The sequence below is a fragment of the Natrix helvetica genome (assembly GCF_964273705.1).
Source record: "Natrix helvetica genome assembly, chromosome: 2".
In the NCBI taxonomy this organism is placed as follows: Eukaryota; Metazoa; Chordata; class Lepidosauria; order Squamata; family Natricidae; genus Natrix; species Natrix helvetica.
This window is the reverse complement of record NC_138552.1, coordinates 37,050,473-37,065,638: the sequence shown is the minus strand read 5'-3', so window position 1 is coordinate 37,065,638 and position 15,166 is coordinate 37,050,473. Positions and strand designations below refer to the sequence as shown.

At 36.7% G+C, this 15,166-nt stretch overlaps 1 protein-coding gene across 1 annotated transcript in view; it reads left to right on the top strand.

Moving 5' to 3' along the window:
- FCHO2 (FCH and mu domain containing endocytic adaptor 2) overlaps positions 1–15,166 on the top strand; it is an 89,076-nt gene that overhangs the window by 62,273 nt on the left and 11,637 nt on the right. The window contains exons 16-21 of the mRNA XM_081945202.1: positions 2,874–2,968; positions 4,725–4,828; positions 4,920–5,049; positions 5,877–5,988; positions 10,091–10,246; positions 13,199–13,331. Coding sequence (XP_081801328.1) covers positions 2,874–2,968; positions 4,725–4,828; positions 4,920–5,049; positions 5,877–5,988; positions 10,091–10,246; positions 13,199–13,331 — 730 coding nt within the window. The remainder of the gene's footprint in view (positions 1–2,873; positions 2,969–4,724; positions 4,829–4,919; positions 5,050–5,876; positions 5,989–10,090; positions 10,247–13,198; positions 13,332–15,166) is intronic.

Here is a 15,166-nt window from a genome sequence, read left to right as displayed (position 1 = left end):
GGAATGATGTGCTTCCATATCTTATTTTAAGAGCAGGCATGTCCAGCCCATGGGCCAAGTGTGGCCCTGGACAGCTAGTAATGTGGCCCCACAGAATCATAAACCTTTAACATTATTCCATGATTTATATATATTAACTGCATTATATATTTTATATGCAGCTGAAAACAATTTCTCTTCTGTCAGTGCGGCTCAGGTAAGCCAATGCTCTGTGTTTTAGAGCATTTCCTAGTCCTTTGGGTTCCCTTATATTGAGGATTTCTGTAGCTGAGAATCTTCCTAGTAATTTATTGAAATTGATTCTCCTGAAATCTGGTGTAGAGTAAAATTATGTCCTAGTTGTTCTTACTGTAGTATCTAACTTCATGATTATATCATTACTTCTTCTAAAATTTTGCATTAATTCTATTTCTTCAAATGGTTTTTCTCTATAATTAGGATCGTATTTTTAAAATTAAATTTAAAGGTCTATCTTTAGCAATTCAAGGCAGCTGTAGAAGTAAAAGTCAATAAGTATTCAAGAAACAACAGCAATAATCATTCAGCAAATTTCCTCTTCCTTGGCTCTTCCTCTCTTTGTTCACTCAGTCAGCCTAATGGTTTCCCTCTGGAAGTAGGTGTGTGATTCATAATAGTTCTCAAATATATTCTCATTTATATTCTCAAAATAAATGCTAAATCAGAAAGATTCAGAAACTTTTACAAATAGTCCTCAGTTAACAATGGTAGTTGGGATGGGAAATTCCATCACTAAGTGACATGGTCCTAAAGCATGATGTCACATAGCCACACTGATTTACAAAGCAGTTGTGGTTGTTCAGCAAATCCCACAATCATTAAGTATGATGTCTTGTGATTGTAAAAGGGACATGGTGGCTCAGTGGCTAGGACGCTGAGCTTGTTGATCAGAAAGGTTGGCAGTTCGGCTGTTCGAATCCCTAGTGCCGTGTAACAGAGTGAACTCCCGTTACTTGTCCCAGCTTCTGCCAACCTAGCAGTTCAAAAACATAAAAATGCAAGTAGAAAAATAGGAACGACCTTTTGTAGGAAAGTAGCAGCGCTCCGTGCGCCTTCAGCATTTAGTCATGCCAGCCACATTACCACAGAGACGTCTTCGGACAGCACTGGCTCTTCAGCTTTGAAACGGAGATAAGCACCACCTCCTAGAGTTGGGAACAAATAGCACATATGTGTGCGGGGGAGGGACCTTGTGATTGCCATTTGAGGACTCCTGCCAGCCTCCCCCATTGTCTGCATGTGTGAAGTTTCATTGGAAGGAAAAATGTACTTGTGGAACATCAACCACTGGTTGGATGTATCTTTTTTGCCTGCTAATTGTATTCTGCAGAAAGGGTTGCTTCTTTATATTTTTATTTAAAAACTAAAAATACTGGGGCACCCAGGAGAAACTGTCTTACTTTTTTGGGGAGGGAATGAATCTGCATATCACTCTTTATATATCCAAGGCCATTTAGAAGAGGACGGAATGTTTAGATCAGATTGGGGTTATCTGTAGCTGTGAAGACTTACTATGAACATGTCTTATTTTCTATGCATTTGCTTGTATATTTATACTTGTTTTATATATTTAATATGGTCAAATGTCTAAAGTGTGTGTGTAAGTATGTGTATATAATTTTGATTTTTTTAAAACCCTATTTTCTTTTTCATGCATTATGTTAAATAGGGATCTGGCCTGAACAGTCAAGATTTTTATTCCTGCAAAGCTCAATATATGAGAAGGACCATCCTTTGATTCACAATCTGCAATAATAATAATAATAGGCAGATTATAGCCACAATTAACATCTTCAGAGTAGAAATAGTGAATTGTCTTGTCTCTGATGCAATCCCAGTTAGTGGCTGTTCCAGTTAGAGAAGTGAACCAATAAAAATCTCTAAGGTTCCTAATCTTACATTTATGTTTTCTAGAAGGAAGTTCAGAGGTAACAATTAATTATAGTTAACAAATCTATCTTCATTTATTGATGCTTATCTTCCAAGAGGTACCATAATCTGTTAAACCTACAGGGCAGATCAGATAAAGAAACAGATGCTGCATAGACGTAAAACCAATGCTTTATATGAATTGCATTTAATTAAAATTTAAAAGTATTTCACTGATTTTGTTTTTACATAGTAAGTGGTTTAAGATTCTTAGCAATTCAGTAAATTATTTCAGTGTATTTTGAATTTGCTTAAAAGTTATAATTTTATAATATTCAATTTTATTTTTATTCTAATTGGCCTAAAACTGTACTCAATTGTACTTACCATAATAATATTAGCCAGCAAACTAAGAATACATTTCTGTACACAAACTTAATGAATTTGTATACTGTCAACTATATAATTAAATGTAATAAGATGACCCAGGGTGGAATGGACACTTTTGCATCACCCTGTTGCTTTCAAATACCAAGCCTGATCAATATACCACATTATCAGGTTCTGTGCAGTAGTACTCAAAATTTGTCTGATAAATTACCTGTACTTGGGCCTCTACAAACTAAATTTAATGAGCATTTAATTCTGCCACATTACAGTCCCTTATAAGTTGATATAGTTTATATTCCACAAATTATTCATGCTTCCCTACATCCATCTAAAGCTTCTACCCCTTCTTTTAGATTCTTGTTTTAAATTTTAAATCAAGGTATCTTTTGTTTATTTTTATTTTAGTTTTACTCTTGATGTGTGTTTTGATTCTATATGCTTTTTAATGACTACACCCCACCCTCTTTATGCTGGCCCATGACTGTGATAATATTTTGATTGGTTGGTTGGTTGGTTGGTTGGTTGGTTGATTGTAGTAAAATACATTTTAGACATATATATAATTTGAATTTATTTTCTAATGTCTTGTCCATTAGGAAAAGCAACAATGACCTCTTGGCATGGGATCCACTCTTTAGAAATTCTGGTGATTCATCTTCCCTGACCTCAACAATGTCATCTTCTTCATCTGGTAACATTTTACTCAATGAAAAATTGAAATTATATTTTTTTAAATAAACAATTATACTCAATGTGTGCTATGTAAAGGTATCATAAAATATACTATTACAGTCATTCAAACCTGTACTTTTTTATGATACCACAGTTATCTAGAAGAATACGATAAATCTAGGAATCTTTTTACACTTTCTATAACTTCTGAACATGCTATTCCCTCTTTTCAAAGCTGCCTTTTGATAAAAACTCTTGCACATGCCGTAATGCAAGGGTATCAAATTCGTGTTGTCACGTGACGTATCATGACTATTTTTCCCCCTTCGCTAAATGGGGCATGGGTGAGGCCAGCACGTGACGCATCTTGCCCGTGGGCCACAAGTTTGACAGCCCTGCCATAATGCTATCAAGCACTATTTCAGATGCACAGTCAACTTCATGAATTGTTATTTATTTAGCATATGGCATACATTGTCAATGATGGAATGGAACAACTTGGCGTCGCCAGCCAGAGGGGAGAGCCAAGCTGGTGGGTGAGCAAGTGGGTGGATAGAACGCAGAGCAGCGGCTGCGGGCTTCCCCTTTTCACACTACCCACTGCTGCCGCTGTGCTGAGTTATGAGCCATTCAGCGGTGGGCAGGGCAGATGGCAGGGAAGCAATGGTGAGCAAACGTGTCGCATTTTCACACCCACTGCTGAACAGCCCAAACACCAAACTGCCCAAACACTACCATCACTGCTGAACAGCCCGCAGCAGTGGCAGGGGGTATGGAAATGGAACATGGCCAGCCTCTCTGCCACCCATCCTGCCCACTACACTGCCAAATGGTCCAAAAACACCACCGAACAGCCTGGTGTGAAAATGAGAAGTCCCTGGCCACCATCATCCTGCTGGTCCTGCTGAGTTCTCCTAGATCTGTCAGAGAAATCTACATACTTGACACAATGCAGTTCTGACAGCCTAAATTGCTAGTTCTTTATGTATGGCACTTCCATGCCTATCTTTGGTCCACCGCAGGGATAGTTTAGCTGACACCAGCTGACCAGTGACATTCAGGTTTCTGTCTCTTCCAAGCTTCTCACCTCACCTCTAGTTGTGTTGCCTCACACCTGGCCAGGTCCCATTCCTCCTTCTACTCTTTCACACAAACAAATGCAGCTAGGTTTTCCCCACCAAAGTGGTACCCATGTATCTACTCACAATATTGCATGCTTTCAAACTCCTAGGTAGGCAAGAGCTAGGAATTCAAGCAAGGAGAGCTCACTCTGTCTCATGGAGCTGGGCTCGAACCACATGAGTGCAGACCATTTGTGACCAGCAGTTCCAACATCATTAAGCCACTGCAGCACCTCATTCCTTTAGTGTTAATTGTTAAAGTTAATAGTGCAATACTCTTTAAAGAAGTGAAAATCACTCCAGTTTCAACAAAATATTTTCTATATTTCAAAACTCAGTAATTTAACTGAGTAGTGACTTCTACAATCTTATTATAATGTGATTCATTAAAACTCATTATTGATGCTTTGAATATGCAATAGCTATAAACAAGATAATGGGAATTTTTCACATTTTGTAAGCTATGGATAATAATTTATAGTTATATAATTCCAGTAGTGTGATGCCTATGGCTGAACTGTTTTTTAGTTGAGCTGTTTCCTGACTCTTAAAATACTGCTAAATAAATCTTAGATTTAAATATTTTGGGAACAATTTGCCGTTGTTTACTAATTAATTGTACAAACACATTAATATTCTGTAATTGCCTTCCAGGAAGACCAACAACTCCTCTTTCAGTAGGAACATTAGTACCTCCCCCAAGACCAGCTTCTAGACCAAAGTTGACTTCAGGGAAACTCAGTGGAATTAATGAAATTGTAGGTTCATTACACCTTGACCCTAATGATCTCTGATCATAGCATTGTTAATTTGAACAATAAGTTAATGTTTTTGCATTTTGTTTGTTAGCCAAGACCATTCAGCCCTCCTGTGACCTCCAATTCCAGTCCACCTCCATCAGCCCCTTTGGCACGAGCAGAGAGTTCTTCTTCATTATCATCATCTACTTCACTAAGTGCAACAAATACACCCACAGTTGGTAAGTTATAGTCTGCCATGATAACATTCACATCTTTTTTAGTTTCTGAAAAAATCATTTATTTACAAAAATTTACATGCCATCCAGATTTATTTTCTCAAGGTGGTTTATAACTAAATGCATAATATAGCATCCAAGCAGTCACCCAATGCAGTCAGTCTCTCATAGGCAATCCCTAATGCCTAAATGTCTGCTGTAACAGGCCTGCTCCCCCCACCCCAACTTTCCAAAACAATAATTGCAGGACCTAAAACTCAACCAGAATGATTTCAGGCAGTGCTATTTTTCTGTCTCCACCTAACTAGATCTCAGTGATACATACCAAATATGTCCATTTTACCATCACTGGATTATAAACTCCCTTATTGTAGGCTGACATGGTATTTTTCACGAGCAGCTAGACACCAAAGCTGCCAACAATTCAATCACTAGGACTCACAGTAGGTGAGACTTGCATCACATATAATAGCAAAAGGGCCACATTTCTGAACTTATAAATAAAAATCCACTGAGAATTACTGCATTTCATTTCATTTCTCATTTTATTTTTACACTGTTGTGAGGGGGGAATTATTTTTATAATTTCTCCCCTTATTATGATCTGATTTTACTTTGATTTTGGAATTGATTCTAAGCTCTTTTTCATAATTGCACTATAAGACATTTAAACATATTTTTGCATTGAATTTCCATTGTTAGTGCAGTATTTAGAATTCTATATAACTTTATACATATTATTTAAAAACAAAGGTCATGAGTAATATAATGAGTTAACAACTGCAAAGTTACTATTGCTTAATTGAAGCCTATAACATTATATATTCTAGGAACTTCACGTGGTCCTAGCCCTATCAGCCTAGGAAATCAAGATACGTTGCCTGTTGCAATAGCCCTAACTGAATCTATAAATGCCTACTTCAAAGGAGCAGATCCCACAAAGTTAGTAAAGTAGTAATTCATTTTGAATGTCATATTTTGCATTTAAAAAGTAGATAAGGTTTCCTTCTTAGTTTTGAACAAATTTTGAAACTTTCAATACTTATATATTTCAATAAATAGTAAATTGTATCACATTTTTAAATAACCATTACACTTTTGCTAGACTATGTTATAGACCTTTAAAGTTTACTTTTTTAAAAATCCCTTTCAACAAAATGTATTTTATTTATATATTTTCTGTGGATTGGACTTTAAGAAAAATGTATGTTCTGTGGAACTACCGTATTTTCCAGAGTATAAGATGCACTTTTTCCTCAAAAAAAGAGGCTGAAAATCTGGGTGCGTCTACATCGAATAAAGCATTTTTTGCCTCCTGAAGCCCAGCCCCTTCACCAAAATGGCCATGCATACCCTTATGGAGGCTTTCAGAGAGCTCCTGGGGGCTGGGGAGGGCAGAAATGAGCAAAAACCATTGAGGAGGAGCCAACGTCGCGACAATACAGACGTGCGGTCTCGATGCTCCGAGACCGCAGCCAATACTTTTGCTGCTGGGTGGTCCAATCAGACCTAAACCGTCCTGCAGAGACAGTGAACAGGAAGAATATGTCTTGCTGATCTCAGGGACAGTCCCTGATTGATGCAAGATAAGTTCTTCAAGCCAGCGACAAAAAATCCAGCCAAGGCTGATGAAGTGGGGACGGCTCCAAAATGGAAGGATATGGAAAGAGAAAGTGTTTCCAGCTGGTGAGGAATTTTTACCGTTTTAAAAGAGACTGCGTATAAAAAACTTAAAATTAATTTAAATTGAAGAACAGAAGAAATAAGCGGCGGAATTAAATTTGGAATGGTTTTGGACAGTGGGTTATCTTACTTTTTAAATGCTATGTTCATGGATGGAATTTATGCAAGCCTTTTAAAAAGAATGGATTAAGTTTTCTTCTATTTTTTTCTTTTATTATTCTTCGTAACCTATGGACTAAAATTCTTCTCTTTCATTACTGTGGGTGTTTTTCTAACTCATTCAAGAATCAGACCTTTTTTATAACTTGGAATACAAAAAAGATACAAAAAGAAGCAGAGAAAATTGCAACAATAACACTGCTACTCAGAGGCTGGAGCTTTGTGTATTGGAAACTAAACTCTTACTTTTCTTACTGATTATCCTGGCTTGGCACTCCAAGGTCTCACTGCTTGTTTATAGAGAGTGATAAGAAGAAAAGCATACAGATGTCCCTTTAAAGTATATCTTTAACCGGAGAAAAGTGAAAATAAAACTTTATTGTGAATCTATGCTTAATCTTGTAAAAACCTTCCAAGCCAGAGCAGTAGTGTTTGTTAGCTGGAGATAATGGCACAATTTCAACAGCAGAAAGGAACTTTAAGCCTGCAAAAGATATTCTTAGAAATTCAGAAATTATCAAACACATTTGAGAGGACAGAGAAGAAGTTGGAAGACTTAGAGCATCTAACAGTAAAGTATGATGAAGAAGTTGGAGATGTTTATCAAGTGGAAAAAGTGGAAGTTAGAATCCTAAAAACCGAAGAGGAAAATGACCACAAAGAAATTAAATCCGCTGATATCTATGGTGATTGGTTTGTGTCTGGAAATGGAAAGAGTGGAATACAGAGAGAGGAATTAAATGGAGGGGAACTCTACCCCAGATGGCAAGATATAGAAGAGGAAAAAATAAAATAATTTATGGATTTAAAGAGAGAATTTTTATTAGCAACATCATTGATAACACTACTGACAATTAAAGATAAGCTGATTAAGGAAACAGAAGAAGGGCACCGAAATTACATGAGAGACTTAATAAGCAATGAGTTGCAAAGAGGAGTCCATACACATTTGATTAAGGAGATGATTAGAGGACTGATACCACAAATGGCAGAAGACATGAGATTGTTTTGCTACTGGAAAGATACAGGTTGATAGATGGAAGTGTATAATTTAAAACTAGTTAAACTTGGTGAAATTTAGTGACAATAGATATAGTTAAATAAATAATTGATAATGATAATAATGTATACAATGTGTATTGTTATGATAAGTAATAATTGGATATTAATATTGAATGGTACCCATGAAAGGAAGATTAGAAATTCTTTTGGATTATATATAAAGATTAATAAAAAAGAACTAAGTTAGATTCAGTTAAGTCTTGATTATTAGGGGGGGAAATGTTATGATACAGGATATAGTCAAATAAAGGAGGGATAATGATAACAACGTATATATATGTATGGGTACAACATAAGGAAAGTGGATGTAAATTGTAAACAGTGATTTGGAAAGGAGGATTAGAAATTTTTGTTACTAAATATTATGGATGTTTAGCTAGAATAGGATATAAGGATTCAGTGTTATTGGAGGATTTTAGAAATAGTAAATGAAATGCCAGTATGTGATTATGTATTGAATCTTGGTATATTTTATGATGAAGGACGTTTAAACAATTATAGTCAAATGAAAATAGCGGTATGATGATGGTAACATATATAAATATCTGAGTTAAAATAGTTGAGTTAATATGAATGATGGTTGATGACTATGGAAGAGATGCACAAACGTTTTTTGTAACCAACTGATACACTTTCTACAGTATGTAAGGAAGGTAGATTCTTTGTGTTGTGTTTGTTTTGAAAATAAAAAATAAAAAAAAATTTTTTTAAAAAGAAATGAGCAAAAACAGGGCCGTTTTTTGCCTAGCCCCCAGCAGCACTCTATAAGCCTCCATAAGGCTATGCATGCAATTTTTTTGATGAAAAATGGGCCCGTTTTCACAAAAAACGGGCCGTTTTTCCTTGTTTTGGGCCCCCCAGGAGCACTCTGCAAGCCCCCCCCCAAAGCTATTCATGCCTTTTTTTCGGAAACAAAATGGGCCTGTTTTTGCGAAAAACGGGCCATTTTTGCGGAGGTTTGCAGAGTGCAAAAACTTTTTTTCCTTTTGGAAAGCTCTTTAACTGATTGATGAGAATTACATTGATCAAGTGCTGTGCCAGCAGCAACAAAGTTTTAGGTGCTGCAGATTGTCAACAATTTCCTTCTCCAGCACATGGATAAATACACCTGGAAACAACTCTTTCTCCCCCTACCTACCTACTGTATTTCTCTCTCTCTCTCTCTCTCTCTCCCTCCCTCCCTCCCTCCCTCCCTCCCTCCCTCTATCTACCTAACTACCTACTCTCTCTCTCTCTCTCCCTATCTATCTACTGTATTTCTCTCTATTTCTCTCTCTCTATCCCTCTACCTACCTACTCTCTCTCTACCTAACCACTGTATTTCTCTCTTTCTATCCCTCTACCTACCAACCTACCTACTCTCTCTCTCCCCCTACCTATCTACTGTATTTTTCTCTCTCTTTCTATTTCTCTCTCTCTACCCCTCTACCTACTTACCTACCTACCTAACTACTCTCTTTCCCTACCTACCTACCTACCTACCTACCTACCTACCTACTGTATTTCTCTCTCTTTCTCTCCCTCGCTATTCCTCTATCTACCCACTTTCTTTTTTAAAAATATACCTCTTCAAAACCATGGTGCATCTTATACTCCGGTGTAATCATTCCACTCCCCCAAATTCTGATCAGAACTTACCTTTGTCTTCTACAACTAAGGTAGTATTTGTATGTACTTGGTTGGAATGAATGGAGTAGGCTGTCTCCATCAACGTTTTTCAAATTTGGCAACTTTAAATTGTGGATTTCAACCAACATGCTGGCTGGAAAATTCTGGGAGCTGAAATCTACAATTTTAAGCTTCTCCAAAAGTATAGAATGGCATTTGCATAAATTCTATTTGGAGCATTTCCAAAGATGGTAACTATGCTTTGGATGCTGAGCACTTCCTGAAAATAAGAGTAAAGTTGCTCTGGGAAAGTTTATGTGAGGAAAATTGGCTTCCCATTTTGCTTTGCCTGAATTCTACAAGATAAGGCAGGCAACTGAGCTCAATAAATTAAAAATGGCAGCTAATACTTGTTTACAGTTTAAATGTATAAATGAGTATATGTATATTTCAAATCCAATGATATATTTTACTGTGATTGCAACAATTATAGCTGTAAAAGTAACATTTGTCTATTTAAATTTTTCTCTAGATGTATTGTGAAAATAACTGGTGATATGACAGTTTCATTCCCAAGTGGAATTATTAAAGTGTTCACTAGCAATCCATCTCCTGCTGTGCTTTGCTTTAGGGTAAAAAACACAAGCAAACTAGAGCAGATTGTTCCAAATGTGCAACTCGTGTACAGGTTTTGTATATTTTATTTATTATAAAGCCATACTTTTTATTATCTTTTTATTGTTTCATTCTACTTGACTTGCAAAGTATGCTTTTTTCATAAATACCCTTATATTTCTTGCATTTAAGTTTTATAATTTAATAAAAAATCATTTTATGATTGTAACAAATTAAAATTAACTGTTAATTTTATAGCGGTATTTCATTTCAGAAAACTGTTCTAAATAATGTTAATCCAGCTTTTAAGATGGATTTTTTTAAAAAAAATCCATCTAAGCTATGCTAAATTATGTTGTATGTTATGATATTATACATTGCTGTTCAATTTGAAATACTTCTAGAAAGGATTACAGAATAAATTGAACATTGTAATGCCTGATAGTTTAAAAATATATAACATAAAACGAAAAGGAAATAGCGAAAAAAAATTTTAACCATGTAGATTAGATGCTTAAGTGTTGCTGTAATGTTTTGAAACATTATTGCTCATTGATTCATAGTTTATTTTATAACTTCTTCAAGAAGTGCTTTTGCTCTTTTTGCTGTTGAAGCTTGATCTACTCTGTCATTAACTGAGGAATTTAAGCATTAAGCGGGAACAACTGTTAATGGGTTAGGTTTAAAGGTCACCAGCTTCAATGGACCATATATGCCCCCATTTTTATTAGAATACATTCTGACAATTATCTTGAAGCCATTCTGCAACTACCAGTTTACTTAAAGTTGGCTTACTTTGCAGATATCAACATCTGTAAAAATTTTCCAGATAATTCAGGATATTGGCAAGCATGAGAGAATAATGTTTGATCTTTTAGCAACTTTCCCTAAATTTTAGTGTGATTGAAGTAACTCCATGTAAGTGTTACCTATCAGCACACCTGGCATCAATTGACAAAGAGAGACATAAATTGAGTGGAACTTTTTTTTTATTGCCAGTCATCATAACCGTATGGTGTACTATTAACATATTTTTGTTGCAGAAAATGTCTTTCTTTCGCTTTTATCTCCTTGACAACAAAAAAGAGTAATGTATGCCCGACTGAGCATATCTATTTTCAAAGCAGCAGATACAAATAGTTGAACTTTCAGAAGACTATAGATCTTATCATTATTTGATTCTGCGTTAAGTTCTGTTGTTATTTCGTGACTGCTGATTTTTCTCAGAAAGTTTTGATGCAGAAATGAAAAAAACACATTCCTATGAAAAGGAGGTTCTCCAGTTATTTTACAGCATCAGAGGAGGATGAGGGTCTCTGCCTAATTGGAGACTAGATTATTTTGTCAGGACTGAAATTTTTACAGTGTTGCTCTTCTGCCCCTTTCCTTCATTTTGGAAACTAGACTTCAATGATGCCTACCTTGAGATTGTTGCTTTATTGCAACATATATTACTTTTGTGTCAATATTATCACATTTGTCTTCCTTTTAGCTGGATCACTGTTATAGTCCAACAAGGATCTGTTATGCTTAAAAAAAAAACTCTAGCCATAATTATTTTGCCTAATTTAGGAAGTGTGTCTCTTTGCGTAAGGACATCTAAGGCTTTCACTTTTCAGGAACTTAATGAAGATGCACATAGGGAAAATAATTTCTGTAGGCCAAGGAAAAAGAATTATAACTGAAAATATTTATCAGGAATAACATTTTAAAAAATGAAATACTTAATTTTTAAAAGAAAAACTTTGATCACTGCAGCTTCCAGAACAAAAACTAAGAGAAACACTTTGGGGTGTGGGGGGGAGCACAATATTCTTGTTTTTGCTGCAAAATAAGTGACATGTTTTTCCTCAGAATTTATAAGCTAGGTAATTGCAGTTTTTTATCTTTATACAGTCAGTCATTCCAAAAGGCTACAAATCAGACCTACAACTTTTAAAGCAATTCTCTATAGCCTTTTGCTGACTGGCTACTTTAAATTTTGGGTCAGAAATAAACTTAGCTTTCAGCTGTTCTTCAACTTCAACTCTGAGAAACTGTTCTTTTTGGAGAAAGAGGAGATTGATACTGCTTTGTCTTTTTTGGACACACATAACAGTAATTTAGCAAAGAAAGACATTTCCTACTTATTAATTAAATATTTGAGATTAGAGAGAGAACACTTAAACTTCAGAAATCATAGACAGAACATTAGCATATTAAACACAAAATCCTAAAGACTGAACTGATCCTTGATTATTTGTCTAAAACTCCTTGCTGCACTGAAAGCATTGGAACTTGTACAGTTTATATCACTGCTTCCCAAATCTAAGTAAATTACCCAAAATTGAGTGAAAGTGGAGGGTTTGACACATGGATCAATTATCGGACAGTACAGCAACACTTAAATTGATTTAAAATGTGTTTTACCTATATTAGATAAAAGGAACATTTGATAAACAGTTTTGGAAAATGAAGGAAAAGGTAGGGGAGGCACTGGCTTAGATCATTTATAATTTCCAGCAGTTCCACTGCACAATGTCATGACCATAGAGTTTAAAGACTTCTTGGTGACAGTCATGTCATTCCAAGTATCAGGAGATGTACAGGTTTTGTACATAGACCAACACATACTTACAATCTCATAGAGAAAAATATATTATGCTAGAAATTATCTTTCTGCCCAAAGTGGTCTTGAAATTTCATGTAAATCAGTCAATTCTGCTATCATCTGTTTCCTCTCTTTTCTGACATTGAATTGCTTTCTAGTCTTGGACATCAGTTAACATACTAGCTTTCTATCTTGCGTGTAGAAAGGTTCTCTGTCACGAACAAATTCTGTCAGTCTCTGCATTTATTGTTTTGCTTTTAATGATGGAAGATAGAAATACCTTCTGGTAGTTTCAAGAAACCATTTTCTTCATAATAGATTTCTAAGGCTACTTCGACATAAAAGAGAACATTGTTATCTACCGCCATGAATCTTCTCAATCTTGGTAACACAGATGTTTAAATATATGTTTTCATGCCTACATTTTGTTCACAGTGATCCATCACAAAGTGATTCCAGTACAAGGGATTTTTGGATGGATATGCAAGCTGTCACAGTCTACCTCAAAAAGCTATCCGAGCAGAATCCTTCTGCTTCTTATTACAACGTAGAAGTTCTGAAGTATCAGGTAATTTTTGTATTTTCCGGAGGAATTTTGCAGGATTAGCCAGGATTGGGTATTGTAATGTCCAATTGGCCTTGAGACAGAGTTAATTTGAAGCCACGCCTCTGTGCTCCTTGCTTCTGGTTCCCAGTTTCAATGAGTCAAGACCACTGCAAAACACCTGAAAACAAGTCATAAGGGAACATACCCTACCCCCTGAACTACCCAACCCCTGGACCAATGCTAGGGCGGGAACCTGGCTAATCCTGCAAAACCTCCTAAAACAACAGTTCAGGTAAGACCAACTGTCATTTTCCGGAGGAATTTTGCAGAATCAGCCAAGATTGGGACATACCCAAGTTAACGTCCCTCAGGGGGGGTACTATTGGTCCTGGGGCCCTCATGCGCTACCACCTGTTGTAACACCCTACGACCAAACGCTGCATCAGCCGATGCAAACACGTCTAACCTGTAGTGCCTGATAAAGGGAGACGGGACGCCCACAAAGCCGCCCTGCAAATCTCCATGATAGCCGCCTGCTGGAGTGATGCCCTGGGGCACCGGAAGGTGCTGAACCTCATAGGCCAATGCGATGGCCAGTTTGATCCACCTCCCTATAGCCAATCAGATACTTAGGAATCCCTAACATCAAAATGTTTTAGTGTTCTCGCTCCTGCTGATTTGTACTTCGCAGTCCTTGCAAGCAGTATGCAAGGTCTTCAAAGCCATTCAGTACCTTTATGCTACACTGCCTTCTGGCCTGCAGCATATCTTCATTAGTGGTGGCGAGTTATTTGCTGATTCCTCCGAGTTCCCAACATTGGCAGCTGTGGATTCAGATTTACTAAGGAAACTCCCCCTTTTCTTCCCGTTACTTTTAGCCCCTGGGCTGTTAACAAAAGAGAATGGGCTGACATGGCAAAAAGTCAGCAACATGGCATTTCTGTTTCTGCTAGAGGGAGTGCCAGCTCAGCACTAACCTTAAAATGTTCCATATGTCTCAGTCTCTTGACTTCCTTCCTCGCTATATGTAATATGTCTTTATATTCCACAGTCATGGCTTGGAAAGTAAGATTTCCATACTGTGGAGAAGATGGATATCCCCTAAACGCCAGGGAAGAACCATAATAAAATGATTGAATCATAAAAGGAAGTCTTGAGTTTGAAAAAAGGCTAGCATAGCATTGCTGCCTCATCTGTATACATAGAGTACTATGTAATTTGGGAGATTTTTATTCCTTAAATAAGAAAAAATACAGTCGTTTTGTCATAATGAGGATATTATCTTTTAACTATAATGTAAAAGAAGAGACAGAATCTCTCTGAACCAATCTGCACAATACACAGTTTTAAAACCACATTCAAAAGCATATTTAAAAGCTTCTGAAATAGAATATAGGGATATGGTATTGTCTGAAACAGGTAGTCATCCAGATACTGATGAACAACAATAGTAAACCACTCCAATCATAGTTGCTTGATTGATCACAACACCCAATCTAAATTAGCAATAGACTCCATAATGGTTCTCCAAACTGCATTGTATATTTATTGTATTGTATATTTATGCAACCCTACAAGGTTCCAGCATTCCAAATCTATCCATGTTACTTCATTCATTTTCAGCAAATATTAGCAAGGCTGTATTTACAGTATGGAGCAGTTAGCCTGATGCAGTGGTGGGTTCCTGCCGGATCGCACCGGATCGCGCGCTCCCTTTCGGCGCTAAACCCGGAAGTACGTTCTGGACCCGCCCCTGGCGACGCGATGACGCTTGCCTGCGCTACACCAGCTCGGCTGGGAACGGAGACGTTTCTCTGCTCAGCAATGTCTTCAGTGGAGTGGTGGCAGCCTGGCAG